Source organism: Perkinsus marinus (genome assembly GCF_000006405.1).
Source record: "Perkinsus marinus ATCC 50983 genomic scaffold scf_1104296944112, whole genome shotgun sequence".
NCBI lineage: Eukaryota > Perkinsozoa > Perkinsida > Perkinsidae > Perkinsus > Perkinsus marinus.
This window is the reverse complement of record NW_003211555.1, coordinates 1-1,070: the sequence shown is the minus strand read 5'-3', so window position 1 is coordinate 1,070 and position 1,070 is coordinate 1. Positions and strand designations below refer to the sequence as shown.

General features: G+C 45.5%; 1 protein-coding gene across 1 annotated transcript; it reads right to left on the bottom strand.

Annotated features, from left to right (window-relative positions):
* Positions 1–60: 60 nt before the first annotated feature.
* On the bottom strand, positions 61–1,023 carry Pmar_PMAR026217 (hypothetical protein; the record flags this gene model as incomplete). Its single annotated transcript, XM_002780770.1, has 1 exon — positions 61–1,023. The coding sequence occupies one exon, from the start codon at positions 1,021–1,023 to the stop codon at positions 61–63; it is 963 nt and encodes a 320-aa protein (XP_002780816.1).
* Positions 1,024–1,070: the final 47 nt, after the last annotated feature.

Sequence of the window (1,070 nt, the reverse complement as noted above, 5' to 3'; positions counted from 1 at the left end):
TGGACTTGTTGATACTACGCCAGATAGATCTCGCAGACATATCGTGCTCCACTATTAGACCTAGTGGATCGTAGAAGCTGCCAGTACCGCACAAGACTGTCGCTTAGTCATAGGATTCCCTTGAAGTTGACCACCACTGAAAGTAGGGTAGAAGGAATCCTCGACAGCAGAATAGTCGTAACCAAGTAGATGGCGTCGTTCTTCGACATCGTTGACCATTACAGGCTCCCAACTATTAAAACGCTTCTTAGGTTCAATTACAAAGTCGTGACCATTAGAGATATAGGTAATGAAGTCATAGCTTGATGTAACTCTAGATTTGTTAGACCCACCGGTATAGACATCATCGACAAACTTGATCAGTGTGATCTCCTTGGGGACCGGTGGACAACCCTGTAGATAAGAGAAGGCCTCAGCGCTAGATCTCAGTAGACAACGCTCAACCAAATGAGGCTCAATATCACATAGACGAATAACAGGAGCTTCAACTGTAGAAGCCAGCTTGGACAATGCCTTGATCTCATTAATCACATCTTCCATAGAAGCGTCAAGTTGATTAGGTGCTGCTGTGGAGCCAAAGGCTACACGGGACCATAGAACAATGTATGGTCCGATACAAGTGTAGCCAACATACGGAACATCCTTGATGCTAGAGGACAATCTACAGAATGCCTTAGATAGATCTCCAGCTATGAAATACTCATAGGATCGAATAGCAAGAAGGCAACCGGCTAGAGAGTTCTGAGGATAGCCACCACGATTAGAGGAGCGGTTTAGGTCTCTAAAGTCGAACACCACCCTACACGGTGTAGTAGGATGTAGATGGCGATACACTAGATGTGAAGGAGTGTAATGTTCCGCCAGAGGAACAGGAGAACCCTCATTGACCGTACCCTTGACCAACGTAGAGCAAGCTGCTTGACACATAGCTCTAGTTGGCTTCTTCAAACCAGTTGACCGTAGATCACAGACAATCGAACAAAAACCCCTATCGACAAGTTGTGAAAGGGCATCCTCAAACATAGATTGCTGTTTAGAATCTAGACGAGCTATAGAGGCTAGACCACGTT